Source organism: Cricetulus griseus, chromosome 5 (genome assembly GCF_003668045.3).
Source record: "Cricetulus griseus strain 17A/GY chromosome 5, alternate assembly CriGri-PICRH-1.0, whole genome shotgun sequence".
NCBI lineage: Eukaryota > Metazoa > Chordata > Mammalia > Rodentia > Cricetidae > Cricetulus > Cricetulus griseus.
The window spans coordinates 26,995,648-27,013,313 of NC_048598.1; the positions used below are offsets into that span (position 1 = coordinate 26,995,648).

Sequence of the window (17,666 nt, forward strand, 5' to 3'; positions counted from 1 at the left end):
GGAAACTGACAGAGAATTCACAATCCTTATTTATTTCTTATTTTTGTAATATTACATGGATTCATTTATATGTGTGCATTTAGTTTCATGCAGTGTAGTTTAGTATTTTGATAAATTAATGTTAATTTCAGTTCACTAATGGATTAATAAGGTTAAAATATAAAATTCCATCCCAAGTATCTTTTGTACTACACCTTTTATACCCTGCTTTCAACACTGTTACCCCAACATCACAATTCTCTTTTCCACACACACAGTTTTATCACTTCACAGATGTCATATTTTGGTTATTGTGGCAGTACTGTACTCTGAACTACCTAGGAGAATAAAACAGCAGGATCATTTATGCTCACAAGTTTGAGAGCAACCAGGGCAAATAAGGATACACCCATTTCAAAAAGACAAGGATGTTACATAGATATGTATGTCTATTACCTTATAAACGATAATGGCATTTTCAGATTAGACTTTCACTTGGCATAATTGTCCTGAAATGCCTCTACATTGTGCACATTAATAATTTATTCCTTTTATTGCTGAGTAGTAGTCTATGGTATGAAGGTTTATTTGGTCACCTGTTTTTAGATAGTTGGGCTATTTCTAATTTGGAGTTAAGGATAAAGCTATTGCTAAGCCCTGTGTACATATTTTTATATGAATATAAACTTGTATTTGGGCTATGTGGTAAGCATATTGCTTAATTTTTTAAGAAGCTGCCATGCTTGTCTCCAGTGACATTTAATATTCCCATCATCCACATATTATTGATGGAGTTTCTTTATCTCCTCTCTGGTATTTGATGATACACTATTGCTTTAGCCATTCTGGTAGGCATGTAGTGATGTTTCTCTTGTTGGTTTTAATTGCTATTCCCCTAGTGGCTCATAAAGTTGTATATCTTTTCATTTACATATTGGCCATTAGTATATTTTTTTAGTGAAGTGTTGCAGTATATTTCCCTTATTTTCTAGTTGGATTACTATTTTTTTTCCAAATGTTGAGCCACCCACCCCCCAGAATAATTTCACAGGTTTATTTATAGTTGTTACAAAGTTGAATTGTTGAAACTTGCTCACTGAAATATGCTGATTTCCATCAATGCTTTATATCTCACAGTTATGCTAAAATTTCACATATGAAAGAAAGTTGGAAAATTGCTAATAACTGATTTCTGTTCCCTATTTTTTCCACTCACAGTCAAATATATAGGTATTTTTTACCCCATGGGGGTAGATCTAATGTTGATACTGATAACAGGAAGAAAAGACAAAAAAAAATTGAATGCAATATTTTCCATCACAGTGGGTTTTTCCCCCTAAAGAATGTTTGCCTGTATATATGTACGTACACTGTGTGCATGCCTGATGCCTCTGGAGGCTGGAGGCCAGGAAAGGGAGCTGGATCCTCTGGAAGTAGGGTTATAGATGATCATAAGCTATCATGTAGGTGTTAGGAACCAAAACTTGGCCCTTTGGAAAGACAAGAGATCTTAATGACTGAGCCATCTCTCCAGCCTGAGTGGATTCTTTTTTGAAAATATAAACTACTTGGCCAGGCATGATGGCACACACATTTAATCCCAGTATTTGGGAGGCAGAGGCAGAGGCAGAATGATCTCTGTTCATTTGAGGCCAGCTTGGCCCACATAGTCAGCGCTACACAGTGAGACCCTGTCTGGGAAAAAAAAAAGCGTACATGTGGTGTGTGCATGTGCAGGGGCATGTGTACAGACATCAAAGGACAGTTTTCAGCAGTTGGCTGCCTTTTGCCTCTCAGCTTCCAGGGACTGAACTCAGGCTGGCCTCCTAGCACCCTTACCAGAGAAGCCGATCCCCAGCCCCCACACTAGATTCGCAAGCACACTCTCAGTGTATTTAGTCACAATGGGCTCGAGTAGCACAAGTTGGTGACTTTAAAAAGGCTGGCCAGGTAGGCCCCCTTTGCTTCTCGCAAAGCACTAGTGGCTGTGTGTCAGAGTGCAGCTGTGTTTTGAAGTCCTGGCAATTTTTTTTTTTAACCCCCGAGTTGGAAATTCAGTGAATTTAGCAACTTCTGGTTCCTTAGACTGCTGTCCCAGGTCTGAAATGATGAGGTTTGCTTACTCCTGCTGTAAAGAATTTTAAAAGCTCAACCTTAATGTTGTTGCTGCTGTTCTCTTTAGATACTGGTCCTTGGTTAATACACCTTTCTTTTCTTTTCCTTTTTTTTTTATTTGTCACATATCTTTTATTGTCATAGAGCCTTTTGTGGTGCAAAGGTTTTGAACTTTTTAAGATTTCCAGTTTATCATTGTTTTTCCGTTTATGGATTGTGCTTTGGAATTGTTGTAATTTGAGAAAAGTGGCATGTGAGAGAAAGATGCTATGTGACAGGGAAGGGATCCTAAAAGAGGGAGAGGAAAGTGGGGAGACCAGCCTTTGGAGATGAGCAGCAGGGGAGAGGAGAGAGGAGAGAGACAGAGAGAGAGAGAAAGAGGGAGAGGGGGGAACAGACAGGGAGAGAGAGAGAGAGAGAGGAGGATGGGAGGTGGACAGGGCCCTTTTATAAGGGAACATAGTGAATGTGCACAGGTGGTGCTCTTAGTGGCTGCAGCTGAGGGCGTATCCTGTCAGAACCCCGAGGACAGGCCAGTACAGATGCCTGAATAAAAACAGGTATTATGTCACAAAGAACTCATCACTAATAGTGATCCTGAAGGTTGTTTTTTTTTTTTTTTCTGAGTTTTTCTAAAATTTTACAGCTTTGTACTTACTAGTTGCTTACAGCTTTGTACTATATGCTCAACTCATATATTAGTAGTTCAGAGGATTGTAAAAACTAAGTCTAGGTTTCATTGAGTTAATTTTTGTATGGGGTCTAAAGTTTAGTTCAAAATTAATTTTGCACTATAGGTATCCACTTACTCAAAAAGGCTATTTTTCCTTTATGAAATGTATCTAATTCTGAATTTTTGGCTTTGTTTATTCTCATGTTCCTCTGAGAATATAATACTGTCTTGTTTCTATAGTTACACAGTGTACTTTTTGGTTTTTTCGAATTCACATTCACTTGCCTTTGTCTCCCGAGTACTGGCTCTACACAGTATGTTTAACTCCACGCTTTAGTAATTCCTTCTGTCTTCAAAATCATTTGTTAAAGCTGTCTAGGTTTTAGGTCTTTCTATGTGACTTTTAGAATAAGCTTATCCATGTGCCCAAATATATTGCTGGGATTTTGACAGTTGTTGGACTTAAAGATGAATTTGGGAAGAACTAATACCCTTATTATCCTGAGTCTTCTACTCCATGAATATGATGTGTTGCTCCATTTATGCAGGACTTTGATAATTATCACCATTTTGTAATTATCAAGTTATAGATCTCATTATGGGAGTTTTTAAAATTTTATGCTTAAAAGTTTAGTTTTTCTGTGGTGCAGTTGTGAGTAGTATCATGTTTACATTCAATTTTCACGTGTTCATAGTTACTAAATAAAAGTGTGATTGCATAGCTGGATATGGTGGCTCGGGTGTATAATCCTCACCCTTGGGAGGCAGAGACAAGGAGGATCAGGAGTTTAAGGTTATTCCTAGCTATGTAAAGAGTTCAAAGCCACACTTGGCTACAGAAAACCCTGCCTCCAACATAAATCATCCAGGTAAAACAGCAACAGCAAAATGACTACTTTTGTTTATCTGTACAGTTTGATTTTGCTCAACTCATATATTAGTAGTTCAGAGGATTGTAAAAATATTTCTCAAGATTTTATATGCAAATGTTATCCTTTTCCTATAGGAAAGTTTTTCCCCTATACAATCTGATTTTTAGTTTTTTTTTTTTTTTTTCCTTGTGGGCTGAAGAGATGGCTCAACAGTTAATATCAGAGGTTACTCTTTCAGAAGAGCTGGGTTCAATTCTGAGCACAACCATCTGTAACTCTAGTCCTGGTGTGTAACATAAAAAAAATAAAAGATCCAGAGACTGATATTGGGGTTCAAGCTTTAAGCTGATGATCAGAAAAGCAAAGCAGCCAGCCACTAGCTCTTACCTCTACTTCAGCTCAGACCAAAGGGGCGATCCTCAGACTGCTCCCAACTTCATAGCTCCTCAGATTCAGACTGCTGTGCTCTCCTCAGTGTGGCTAGAGACTGTCAGACTGAATGCCAGCTTGTAGACCCTGCTCCTTTCTTACATACCTCCCTAATGCTGGGATTAAAGGTGTGTGATCCCAGGTGCTGAGATTGCCTTTGTGTGTACTGTTTCTTTAGGACTGGATCAATTTCATGTAGTCAATGTGGCCTTGAACTAACAGAGAATCGTCTACCTTTTAATCCTGAGTCCTGGGATTAGAGGTGTGTATCACCAATGCCTGATCTCTATAGCTTGAGGCTGGCTTTGCTTTCTGAATCTCAGGCAAGCTTTAATGAATCATAAATAATATATCACCACACTGGTTGATCCAACACCATCTTCTGGCTTCCTCAAGCACTGTACAGACATACATGTAGGCAGAACACTCATACACATTTTTAAAAAGTTTAAAAATCTAATTTTTTTTACATTATTGCATAGGCTAGAACTTGCAATACTGTCTTTAATAGTCGTGGTGAAAGTGAACATGCTTGCTTCATTTGTGATTTTAGGTAGAAAGCACTAAGTGTTTTACTATGAATATAGTATTTTCTTGTTGTTTGTTTTAATAGGCATTCTTCATCTGGTTGACAATTTCCTTCCATGCTAGGCTTATTGAAAGTGTTTAATGTGTATGGTTCAATCACAGAAACAGAACTATTGGTGTCCTAATTTGCTTTTTGATGCTGTGATAACATACCAAAGCCAGTTTGGAGAGGAAAGGTTTATTTGGCTTATGTGGGACCTGGGAGAATGGAGCCGGTGGACTAAAGTCTTGTACAATAGCCAGCTTTATTCAGAACTTAAGACAATTTATACTCTGGGAGTTAAGAAAGGTCACCTGAGTAAAATTCTCATGAGTTCAAACTGTATACAATCACAAGGACAAGCCAACATGGCAAAAACATGTTTTTCCATAGAGGTTTATAAAGGATAGTTTAAATATGTAATTGAATACCAACAACAAGCAATTAATCTGAATTATATAAACTCACTCTGTTATACCTGAGAGAGGCACAAAAACATATTCTAAGAACAATCCCATGTTTTGAAGAAACTGAAGTCACACTCTTGCTTCGTTTTCTTGGAGTGTTCTCACAAGCACTCCAGTCCTAGACTGTTGTTCCCACAGGCTTCTAGGTTGTAGTCTGTCATAAAGGGAAGCTGAGAAGGAACTGAAACAGACTATGGAAAAACGCCTTGGCTTGCTCTCAGGGTGGCTTGCTCAGCTGGCTTTCTTATACATTCAGAGCCTAGAGGTTTCTATGCAGTGAGTTGGCTGTCCTACATCAATCATTAATCAAGAAAATGTTCCATACATGTCCCCACAATCTGAGTGTGGCAGTTCCTCCATTGGGGTTCCTTTCTAGGTGTCTCTGATTTGTGTGGTGACAGAAACTAACCAGCGCAACTGATACATACAAATAAAGATAGGTTTTGCCCTTATACTTGTGGGAACTCATTAAAGAGCTTTGGTGAAGTTGTTCTCTTTGTATCTGACTCTGAAATAGTATAGATAGTTGGAAAGGGAAGGTACTGCAGAGTAGAAGGAAATAGGATAAGCTTGAACTTAAAAGCACAAGCTAGATCTTGTGAGGACATAGGCTGTCAGTTCTAACTAGATTGGAGAGTGTAATCAATGTGGACATCCATAGGAAAAGCACATGTCCTTTGCTATTAATTTAAATGTACAGTTAGCCCAGTATTTGAAGAAACTGAAGGATGCTGCATAGGAAAGTAGTGCAGTTACAGAACTCGTCATGCCATTCCATTCCATCAAGATGAGGCAACAACTAGCTTCATTTGTGAGCTATGTGAGCACATGAGCTCCAACCTTCTGTAGACATAATCCAGTACTGATGTTTTACTGCTATCTTCCCAAATTTTGTGTAAACATGACTATCATGTCTAATGATAGAATTCATTCTCAGAATGAATTCTGGGAAACATGGCTGAGATAAAACAGTTCATAGTAACCATACATTTTCTTTTGCTTGTTAAATGGAAAGTTTGTGGTAGAGCTGGGAGGGTGCCTTTCCCAACCATTAAAGATAAACAATGTTTGCCCTCTTCCACTGGTACTAAGGTTGTAAATGAACCTCTGCACAAGGCTGTTTGCTGGGTGTATTAGTTAACTCTTTGTGGTAAAATCCTCTCACACAACAGCTTAAAGGAGAAGGGACTGCTTTTGGTGCAGTTACAAGGTACAGTCCATCTAAGCAAGGAGGTGTATGGTGGTGGGGACTGGAGGCTGCAGGGTGCTGTACCCACCCTCAGGAAGCAGAGGGAAATGAAGGCTTGTGCTCAGCCCGCTTTCTTCTTTTCGTGTAGTCTAGGACCAAAGCTCGAGGAATGGTGCAACACTTCCAGAGCTAGAGAGGTGACTTGGTGTTTAGGAACACTTGCTCTTCCAGGGGACCTGCATTTGGTTCCAAGTATCCATGTTAGGTGGCGAACGAAAGCCTGTAACTCCACCTCTGGGGGGATCTGACATCCTCTTCTGGCCTCCACGATCACCTGCATACATAAAGCATACACACACATATACACATAAAACCAATACAAATCTGCCAGCATCTCTAAATATATGAATATATGTTCGTGAGCATATTGGATATTTCATGCATCATATCCTTTTAGTATACATATTGCAACTTTGTGTAAAGGAATGGCTTACTAAAGGAACCTTTCCATATCCATTTAAGTCTTGCTTAGCTCAGTGAAAACTGGGATTTGTCTGAGTGAGAAGTTGGTAGTGACAAAATGTAGTCTTTAAGAAATTTTGCAAGTTACTGAATATATGTAATTATATAGCTATGAATTGTGATGTGGCTTGCCTTTAAATTGTTTAACTTAAACTGAATTAACTACAGAGGCAACTGTTTTTTTTTTTTTTTGAAAGGTTAGAGCTTTATGAAAATGTTGACTTAACATGAAATTAGTTTTTAGGTGGCTGATAATGATGGAATCTCATGAACTTGGGTTAACACCAGTGATTTTTGTTTTGGTGAATATCTTGAAAACACCACTTATATAATCCTAGCACTGGAGCAGATAAGGCAGGGATACTGGTAGTTCAAGGCCAATCTGGGAAACATAATGAGACCCTGTCTCAAAGTGGTAAGGGAGGCATTAGTCTTTAGCTGAATGCTCGAGATATGGAAATGGGAAAGATGGAAAAGGACGGGAATAATAATTCAGCAAAATGTTAAGTGCTTAGAGGATAGGCTCCTTTGTTATCAAAAGCCCAAGTCTTTTGTAAGCCCACATAAAATAAAGTTATACAACCATTACAAATGGGCAGTAGGAGCTAGAGAAATGGCTCAGAGGTTAAGAGAATACTGATCTTGCAGAAGACCCAAGTTTAGTTTTCAAACCCATGTAGGTAGCTTACAGGGAGCTCTGGTCTGGCCTCTGTGGGCACTGTACTCATGTGCACAAAGCCACACTCAGACATGCATACACAGAAATTTACAGAAATTAACAAAAATCAGCAATGGCTTTATACCCATGGTTCAGCAAAGATAGTCTATTATTATTCTAATATGTCTTACTGAGAGAAAATACAGATGCTAGAATAGAATGGTTCATCATAAATAAATCACAATAAATAATGAACCATAATTCACTTTGTGCTAGGCACTGTGATAGGACTTGGATAAACGAGTATTCATCTTATGGAGCTTATAACATACAGTAGGACATCAAAATAGAATTGTAAGAGGAAGGAAGGAGTTCAGAAGGCTTGCATAGGAAGTCTCAGTACCAAGGTCAGGGTAACAAGTGTCTAATTGTTAGATGGCGCTTTCATTTCTCAACACTTTGTGAGCAGAGACACTGAACCACTTTGTTCTAGATGATCTTTTCAGTCGTGCTAATACAATAGGCATATGTGGGAGGTACCAAAGCTCCTTAGGCTGACGCCAGTTGCTATTTGTTCAGTGTTACCAAGATAGTAGTTTTGTACAGAGGCAAACTATTGCATGGGAATCAAGATTCACTAGACTCAGTACAGGGTAAGTGAAGTTTATTCCAGGAGAATGCACTTACACAAGAGGCCAGTGACCACCGCAGGTTCCAGCTCCAAGGATCCTCCCAGGCCGTTCTCTGTGCAAGAGAGAGCACTGGGGTCAGGGACCCAAGATCCAAGTCCTGTCCTCTGTCGCATCAGAACCTGTGACCACCCAAATGGGTGTGGTCAGTGCTACAGGTATGGGCGGGGTGGATATCTCACTACAGCAAACGGTTGTACTTGATTAAAAAAAAAAAAAAAAATTGAGTGCCCTTAGCTCAGTTCCTCAATTGTGATTTAAATCCATTTGTTACATGCACAGTATCCACTCAGGCCTCTCTGGTTGGTGGGTTTGGGAGACAAGGAGACCATCCTGAACCTAAAGCTGCTGCTGTGCTCTGTGTGCTGTAATCCTCTCCTTCTGACTTGGGAAGTAGAATTGGGGATGTGGTCCAGTGGTAGAGTGCTTGCCTGGCTGTGTAAGGTCATGGATTTGATCACTACCTCTTGGCAGAGGGGCAGAGAGATGTAGGAGGGAGGAGAAGGTCTATCTGGTAAGTAGGTGTATTTTTTAATACTGCTCAAATATGCATTCATTTCAATTTGAGGTTTTTAAGCTTAAAGCTTATTTTCTGATGGGTTTTGGTTTCTAAAAGCACACTTTTGTGGGCTTCTAGATGACAGCATCAGTTTATGTCCTTGGCCCGTTGTCATTGACTCATTTCCACCTCAGCTGGACCTGACACCATAGTCATACACAAAAGTGTCATCCAGGATCTATTTATTAGCAGTATCACGCCCTGCTTCCAGCTTTTGGGCACATATTTCCTATGTGAGGGCTCTTGCTGAACAATTCACTTTATTTTCTATTTTCTTATGACCTACCACCATTTTGTCTAGATCAGAAAGGCTAGAAGCTAGTCGTTTAAGTTTAGACTTTAAATTTTTGGAAAAATGGTTTCTAATATTTTAGTATTTAATACTTGTAATTTTTATCACATTACTAATTCGAGTACCTTATTACTTTAATTCAGAAAGATAATCAAACTTACATTTGGCATAAATAAAATGTTTTATTTTTAAATCTTTTTTGTTTCTTACATTTGTATTTTTTAAAAAACTGAAAATAAGATTAAAAACCTAAGTATAGACTGAGAATACAACTTGGTTGGTAGATAGTTTCTTGCCTAGCATGCACGAGGCACAGTAGGTTCAATATCTAGTACAGGGTAGGGGAGTGGGTCAGGGAGTTACAAAAACAAAACAAAAAAAAAACAATAGAGCAATGTGGTTTTTTAAAATACTGAATTTCAGGTGGGACAGTGGTGGCTCACTGTAGGGAGACACCATAACCACGCCTCCTAAGGGCCGGCTGCAGGTGTAATTAACCCTTAAGACCCCCACCCCCACCCCACCCCCGCGTCATCCTGAACACCCCTTGACCACACCCCTTGACAGGCGTGGTTAAGTACACCTGTAGCCCGCCCTTAGGAGGCGTGGTTACGGTGTCTCCCTACAGCTCACCACTTTAATGCCAGCACTTGGGAGGCAGAGGCAGGCAGATCTCTGAGTACACATAGAGAAACCTTGTCTCAAAAAACCACAAGCAAAAGCTAAATCAGACAAACCCAAACCCTGAATTTCTTAGTTTTTTTTTTCTGTTTAAAATCAATTATAATAGCATGACACAGTTAGACTATTTTAACAAAACATTTACATTTTTGGAGCCACTTACACAATTTTTACAATATATGTGACATAGCAAACAAAAGGAAGAAAACATACTTTTTCTACACAACAGTTAGCAATATGTTGTTTACTCATGTTTATGCCTTTTGCACAGTCTTTGGTATTTGTTACATGCAGTTTTAAAAAATGAAAGTCTCATATAAACGTAGTAATTTCTCTTTATATTTGTGGGCTTTGAAATTAAATACCTGGATGTCCTGTTTGCCAATCTATATTGCATAGAAATGGTTACATTAAATACCTTAATATTTAGAGAAATATTAAGAAACCAGTTTTTGAATGGCTGCTACACCTTAAACATACTACCTCAAGATTCACTTATGCTTTTAAAATTATACATTCTGTAGGTATAGAAGTTTTTTTAAATAGTACATTCCAATTTAATTTTTAAAAGTTTTTTAAATTTATATTTTCTAATGCCTGCTATGATTGCTGTAACTATCCCATTGATACATAGTCAAAAATTTTTTAAGTTGTAACATGTAGTATCCTTGCAAGATGACTTTTTTTTATTTTTTAAGAAACAAGGACAATTACGAACTCAACATTTTACAAATATCACTACAAATACTTAGAACATCGCAGAAAACAGAAATGCATGAAACAGGCAAAGTGTTTTTAAGTCATTAGTACAGGAATCTGGTCAGTTGCTCTCATGGAGCTGAAGGACTTTACCTCAAGCATGACTTTTTACAGGGATATGGAGTCTGTGAAGCAAAAAAAGCTAAAGCTGTTTCTACTCAAATACTTCTAGCCTGTTTTTAGTCAAGTGGTTTTTATGTAGTTAATCCCTTAACTTAAGTATTCTTTCCCTGAAAAAGACATTTTTAAGGTAATTTTGGCCTGATGACATACTATAGTTTTTAAAATAGATGGAATTCTATAGTCAACCCTTCCCCCATTCTGAATCTTAAATGTGTAATACACATATGAATATATGCATATTCTCAGGATCATAAAATATTTGATAATAAGATAAATTACTGCATGTTATTATAAGAATACATTTATAATTGTAACAAATCTTTGTCTCTAGCTCTCTAATAATGACATGGAGACTTTTTGTTAATTATGAAAGCTTGGCCTTAGCTTAGGCTTGTTATGAACTGACTTTTAAAACATAAATTAACCACTTTATATTCATCTACATTATGCCACATGGCTCGTTACGTTTCCTCAGTACCGTACTTCCAACTTCTCCATATCTGGCTGACAAATCTCGCATGCCTCAGATTTCTTTCCCAGAATTCATCTCTCTCTCAGGAAGTCTTGCCTGTCTTCTCCTGCCTAGCTATTCTCCGCTCAGCTTTTTATTAAACCAATCAGAATGTGCCCTAGGCAGGCAAAGAAGGACAGAGACACGTCTTCACAGTATACAAAAAGATTATCCCAACATACATTGATATCTATACAATTTTATGTTTATAAAAAAGGTTTTTTTTTTTTTTTTTTTGAGACAGGGTTTCTCTGTGTAGCTTTGGAGCCTATCCTGGCACTCGCTCTGGAGACCAGGCTGGCCTCGAACTTACAGAGATCTGCCTGCCTCTGCCTTCCGAGTGCTGGTATTAAAGGCGTGCGCAACCAAAGGCCGGCCTATGAAATTTTTTTTATAGCACCATTCATATCACAAATGAAATGTGACCAAGTGACATTACACAAGGATTCTGCAATTTGGCCTAATTATAGTCTGATACTGTAGCTTATTGGTAGATACTCTTGCCTAGCATTCATGGGGCCATTAGGTTCAATCCCTAATTACTGGCAAGGCAGGAAAGGGGTATTACAAAGAGCAATGTAGCAATGTGGTTTAACTACTGAATTTCTGTAATTTTAAATAAATTTAGGAATTACAGAACAAGTTCCTCCTAGGTAACACCCATAATTAATCTTAAAATTCTGTATGTTCATACTATACCTAGACATCATACAACTTAAAAATATGAAGGAAGTCAAGCAAATTAACTTTAGAATCTTTTCTTTGAATAGGGAGAAAGTGTGACACAGAAACTTGCCATTTATGACAGAATGTAGAACTTAGTATAATTTTGATACCTCATCAGCCTGATTATTCAGTTAATTGCAGCTCTTTGTTATAAACCCAGTTTCCATCGCAGCTGCTGAGTAAACAAGCTTCCTGGTCTATCTTTGGTAAAGTTGATTAATTTCTCGTTTGTTTCAGAAAAGGAACTTAACCTGTTTTTGCAGTATTAAACTGTTTTGCTTTTAATGGACATTCAAGCTGACTTATATTTTTCTATTACATATTAGTTTAAAATATTGAGGACTGAGGAGATGGCTTAGCAATTAGAGCACTTGTACACAGTGTACATACATACTTGCAGGTAAAACACCTGTGCACCTATAATAAAAACACATAAATCTTAAAAAAAAAAAAAAATTGGTGCCCAGCGTTGGTGTCGAACACCTTTAATGCCAGCACTCGGAAGTCAGAGGCAGGTGGATCTCTGTGAGTTCGAGACAGCTTGGTCTACAGAGTGAGTTCTAGGACAGGCTCCAAAGCAATACAGAGAAACCCTGTCTCGAAAAACCAAGAAAAAAAATTGATGCGTCTTATTACTGTTTGCTACCCTTTTTAAAATGGAAAACTTAACCTCCACCACCAACTCTCTTATACTCTTTGCCCTTTATTTTCCTACTTAATTTGTTCGCAACTGATATGCCTTTTATTGTCTTTACCCTTGCCCAAGAGAACACTGTATTCCTTGCTTCTAGAACATTATCCGGAACAGTGAGTTCTGACTATTTGTTAAAAGAATAGATGGAGAAACAAGAATTTTTTTTGTATGTGTGTGGTTTAGACACCATGTTGTCTTTTGTAAGTTAGTTATGTTAGTGAGGAAATAGACTTTTGAATGTTAATTTGTCTAATATCATTCAGTTTATAAACAGTAGAGCTGAAATTGGAGGTTGAATCATATTGTGACAGGTCCTAGGCTCTTAATTTCAGTGGAGATTTATGATTTATTGAATTGTTTTTAAACAGGAAGAAGAGAATTTATCCAAAGATTAAAACTTGAAGCAACCTTAAATGTGCATGATGGCTGTGTAAGTAATGGTTAATTCTTAACTATAAATGGCTTTAATAATGTGTTTAAATGTCTGATGAAATGTCCTGATCCTCCTAGAATGGATTATAACTGACTTTTAAATATGGGAAAATAGCAGGTGGTGGTGGCACAAGCCTTTAATCCCAGGACTCAGGAGGCAGAGGCAGGCACATCTCTGAGTTTGAGGACAGCCTGTTCTACAGAGCAAGTTCGAGGATGGCCAGGGCTACACAAAGAAACCCTTTCTTGAAAAACAAGAAAATAAAGGTGGGGGGATAAGTTGTGGTGACACACAGTTCTAGTCCTGGTACCTTGGAAGCCAAGACAGGTGAATCTCTTGAGTTCAAGGCCAGCCTGGCTCACATAGTGAGTTCTAGGGCAGACAGGGCTATATAGTGAGACATTGTCTCAGAAAAAGAAAGAAAAAGGGGGGGGGGGGAGAAAGGGAGGGAGGAAGAAAGGAAAGAAAGAAAGTAGGTGCTGTGGGGGAGTTAGTGGGTGCTAGCTTTTTCCATTGTGTTTATTATATGACATTATAATTGTCTAAGCATACATATTCATAGTCAATATACTTGCTGCTTCTGCCTTGGCACATTTGGACTGAGAAAACCTCTTTATAGGTTTTCTTTAGGAAGACACTAAATGAATAAATATCCAGGAAAATAAGTTTCCAGGCATTCTTAGTTCATGTGGAGCACTTAGGAATTGTTCACTGACAAGGGCAAAAGACTGTGTTATATGCCAGGTTTTATATACCCCTTAGGAGCTAAATGCCAAATCTTTTATCTCTCCCAAAGAAAAGATTTCCAAATATTAGTTGTGAATGGATTTGGTATTGTCTGTGTCTTCCCATCTTTAACTTTCTTTTAGGTTTTACTGTGTTCTCAAGTATTTTTTTTTTTTTTAAAGAAAGTAAACTTTCTCACAATTCAAAACCTTTTTTCTTTGCCTTCATACCTAATTTATGATTTGGGTGGGCATACAATTTTAAGTTGGACATTATTAATTTTATAGGCTATACATGTGCATTCAAACATCTAGTATAGTTGATAAGAATGATGTGAATTTAATCTGTGTTTTATATTGCTTTAGTGCATTAACTTGTATTAAAATTTATATAGAGATTTAAAAAGGTTTATGGGTGTAATTGACTGTACTTAGATGATATTGGGCACCTTCATGGGACCATAAGCAGCTGTACTTATTTAAAATGTACACTTTGATAAGTCTTTTCTTTTTTTTTTGAGACAGGGTTTCTCTGTGTAGCTTTGGAGCCTATCCTGGCACTTGCTCTGGAGACCAGGCTGGCCTTGAACTCACAGAGATCCACCTGCCTCTGCCTCCAGAGTGCTGGGATTAAAGACGTGCGCCACCAACGCCCGGCCACTTTGGTAAGTTTAAATGTATATATTTATTGGTGAAGGTATCAAACCAGCTTATCAATCACCTACTAAGATCAATTCATCTTGCCATTTCTCATGATCATAATTAACCCTAGTCGGTCTCTTTTTTTTATCATTGTAAATTCATTTTTATTTTTAGGTTGGTGTGCTGATGGTGTGTTATCAGTTCTAATTGTGGTGTCACTTTTATAAATAGAATTATCTAGCATAGGGATCAAGTTCAACTCCCTCTGCATGCTGTACAAGTGCTCTAACACTGAACTATGTCCTTCTGGCCTTGTGTTCTCTTTGATGTTTGACTTCTTCACTTAGAATTACTTAGAATAATTATTTGGGTATTCATTTATATTGAGGATGTCAGTGGTTATTTGTTATTGCTGGGTGCTTATTGTATGGGTAATTCAACTATTCAACTGTTGGTGAACATTATTTCTAACTAGCAACTACAAAGTTACCGTGAAACATTTGTGTACAGTTTCTGTTTTTGTTCTTTTTTTGATAGATACCTAGGAGTGGAATAAATAAATTATAAGTATAGGTACATATTTGTTGCTTTTTTATTTATGATTTTATTTGGTTTTAGACAGGTACTTGATAGGTAGCCCTGATTGGCCTAGATCATGCTATGTGATCTGTAATGATCTATCCTTCCTTGGAGATCAGAGGCACTGGATCCTCCAGCTCTCCTCAGCTTTCCCTGAGCACCCTGAATCTCTAGTTTGCTGATTGATACAATTTTGAGGGCACTCTGTCATTATTATTTCAAATGTTTCTGCCGTTTCTCACTTTAGTCTTTTTGTATTCCCATTAAACATGGATTATATACCTTTTGTGCTTGTATCTCAGTCCTTGGATATGCTTCCCCCACCCCACCCCAGACTTTGTTCTTTGTAGTTTCTAAGGTGTCTGTATTTCATTAAAGTCGGATTTTTTCAACTATGTCCAATATGCTAGTAAGCCTATCAAAGCCATTCTTCATTTCTGTTAAACCCTGATCTCTAGCAATACTTTACTCTTTGTTCTCTCTTAGAATCCCCTCTATGCTTTAGATCACCCATTCTTAGGTATTGTCTGTTTTATTAACACCTTTAGCATGTTGTAATTCACGTTTTCCTACCTAGACACAGTTTCCTGCAGAGGCTTCCATTCCTTTGCTCATCAGGACTGCCTGGTGTCTTTGGTCATAGTGGTAGTAGTTTGTCTGTAGGATCCAAGAGCAATGGTTGATTTTGGCAGTATCTGCCTTGTCGGATATAACAGTAGTTTCCAGGACTCTCGTATGTGAATCAAGAACTGAAGTGTGGTTTTTCAGTCTGTAAACTTTCTCTCCTTTACTAGTATTGTAAATTTTGTAACACAGGTAAGTAAAAGATGGTTTACTTCTTTTTATGTCCAGTTTGCTTATATTTCTTTTGTGTTTACTTTTTAGGTTAATACAATCTGTTGGAATGACACTGGAGAATATATTTTATCTGGCTCTGATGACACCAAACTTGTAATTAGTAATCCGTACAGCAGAAAGGTGAAGTGGTTAAATATGTATAATTTAGTGATAAAAGGAAGCTAGGGATGAGGAAATTATAACCACAGGATAGTCATTTGTATTAGAACATCGTCTTTATTAAAGTTAATTGCATAATTTAGGCATTGTTACTTGTGGGTACTGTAGTTTCCTTTGGAATATGTGAGAATTTTTGCTTGTTTGGTTGGTTTGGTTTTATTTTTTTATTTTTTATTTTTTTTTGAGACAGGAGTTTTCTATGTAGTTCTGGCTGGCCTGGAACTCACTGTGTAGATTAGACTGGCCTCAAACCCACAAAGGTTCTCCTGCCTCTGTCTCCTGAGTGTTGGGATTAAAGGTCCTGAGTTTGGGATTAAAAGTGTGCATTACTATGCCCTGCTGGAATATTTCCAAGTTTTCTCAAGTTTAGACTTGAGAAAATGTAAATATCCTTCACTTTACCCAAGTGGTTAATAGGGAAATGATATCTCAGTAACATTATTTGAACCAAAGAAGACATTATGTTCTTTCTTTTCATTAACATTAAGGTGTGTGAATGAGTGAATTTTGCTTACTGTTGTTATTTATTTGTAGCATATTAGAAATAACTTTTTGCTGGCACAGACCTGCAATCTTAGCACCCAGGAGATAGAGGTAGAAGGATCTTAAGTTCATGACTAATCTGGGTAACAGTATCCAGACTACCTCCAGAGGCTGGAGAGATGGCTCAGTGGTTAAGAGCATTGGTTACTCTTCCAGAGGACCTGACTTCAATTCCCAGCACCCACATGGTGGCTCACAACCATCTGTAATGGGATATGATGTCCTCCTCTGGTGTGTAGGTGTATGTGCAGATAGAGCACCATATACATAAAATAAATAAATCTTTAAAAGAAAGAAAGAAAGAAAGAAAGAAAGAAAGAAAGAAAGAAAGAAAGACTGCCTCTAAACCAGCAATAACTGTGCTCCCCTTTGGGTCACATGATATTTCAGGTTTTACTGTTTGTGAAGCAAAGCAATCTCCAAATTCCAAACTTTTTTCTTTTTTAAGAGCACTTCAAAGGGCAAATATTCACAACAGAATTAATAGCATACATTACTTACATTGGATTGCTGGTTTTCCAAAAGTGTTGAGCTTTGAATCTCTCAGTAAAGCCTTGTTCAAACTTGTATATTACCATATCTCAAAGCTTAGGAATATCTCAAGTATTGTAATTTTAAATATTTAGAAGAAATATTAAGCCGGGCATTGGTGGCGCAAGCCTTTAATCCCAGCACTCGGGAGGCAGAGGCAGGCAGATCTCTGTGAGTTCGAGGCCAGCCTGGTCTCCAAAGCGATTGCCAGGATAGGCTCAAAAGCTACACAGAGAAACCCTGTCTCGAAAAACAAAAAAAAAAAAAAAAAAGAAAGAACTATTAAAGGAATTTTTATAATTAAAATTTTTGTAGATGATGATAGTACTCTAACAAGCTTTTCAGCATATTTAATATATTTAGTTATACCATTAATTTTATATTAATGGATAAACTTAAAATTTTTAGATTATTTTGTTTTATGTGTATGAGTATTTGGCCTGCATGTATGTATGTGCTCCTCCTGCATACTTGGTATCCATAGAGGTCAGAAAGTGTTGGAGTCCCTGGAACTGGAGTTAAAGATGGTTGTGAACTACCAGGTGGGTTCTGGGAACTGAACATGGGTATGCTGCAGGAATCGAATATTTTTTGGCACTTTTTCATTAATTCATTTTTTTACATTACAATTCCAGTTCTCCCTCCTTCCCTCTCTTCCTGCTCCCCCCACTCCTCTCCCATCTCCCATCT

The 17,666-nt window shown here is 37.7% G+C and overlaps 1 protein-coding gene across 3 annotated transcripts in view; it reads left to right on the top strand.

Moving 5' to 3' along the window:
• Positions 1–17,666, top strand: part of Dcaf6 (DDB1 and CUL4 associated factor 6) — a 107,612-nt gene that overhangs the window by 7,504 nt on the left and 82,442 nt on the right. For all 3 annotated transcript variants that reach the window (XM_035445475.1, XM_027417136.2, XM_027417137.2), the window contains exons 2-3: positions 12,875–12,936; positions 15,771–15,863. In XM_035445475.1, the coding sequence (XP_035301366.1) occupies positions 12,875–12,936; positions 15,771–15,863 (155 nt within the window). The remainder of the gene's footprint in view (positions 1–12,874; positions 12,937–15,770; positions 15,864–17,666) is intronic.